This window comes from Buceros rhinoceros, unplaced genomic scaffold (genome assembly GCF_000710305.1).
Source record: "Buceros rhinoceros silvestris isolate BGI_N320 unplaced genomic scaffold, ASM71030v1 scaffold29337, whole genome shotgun sequence".
Classification (NCBI taxonomy): domain Eukaryota; kingdom Metazoa; phylum Chordata; class Aves; order Bucerotiformes; family Bucerotidae; genus Buceros; species Buceros rhinoceros.
In genome coordinates this window covers 4,459-4,846 of record NW_010422031.1, presented here as the reverse complement: position 1 = coordinate 4,846, position 388 = coordinate 4,459, and the positions used below count along the sequence as shown (strand labels likewise).

Genomic DNA, 388 nt, shown 5'->3' with positions numbered 1-388 from the left:
GAGCAGCAGGATGGGGTAAGGATGGGGGTTAGGATGGGGGACAGCCCTGGCACACCTGGGCTTGTCCCCTCCGGGCTTCATCCCAACACTAACACAAACCCACGGGGCAGGAGCCGCCCTGGGACCCTGCGAGGGGTGGAGGAGTCAAGCCCTAGCTGGGATGGTGCCCAGAGAGCCAGGGCAGGGGAGGGTGCCCAGTCACAGCACGCACCTGTGTGCCCATCATTTGTCAGCCTCCATTTGCCCGGGGGAGCCTGGTCATAGCCCTCGAAGAGAATGTCCCCAAGGCCACCATCCCGCTGCAGCCGGCGCCTGTCGATGTTCACAGGGGACTGCTTGTTTCCGCCGCATGTGGCTTTCAGCTCCTTCCAGTGGCTGGGGGCTGCAG

General features: G+C 64.4%; 1 protein-coding gene across 1 annotated transcript in view; it reads right to left on the bottom strand.

Moving 5' to 3' along the window:
• Positions 1–388, bottom strand: part of LOC104496750 (carbonic anhydrase 15-like) — a gene marked incomplete at its 3' end in the record, with an annotated part of 7,723 nt that overhangs the window by 2,902 nt on the left and 4,433 nt on the right. Inside the window, exon 3 of the mRNA XM_010139912.1 lies at positions 115–382. Coding sequence (XP_010138214.1) covers positions 115–382 — 268 coding nt within the window. The remainder of the gene's footprint in view (positions 1–114; positions 383–388) is intronic.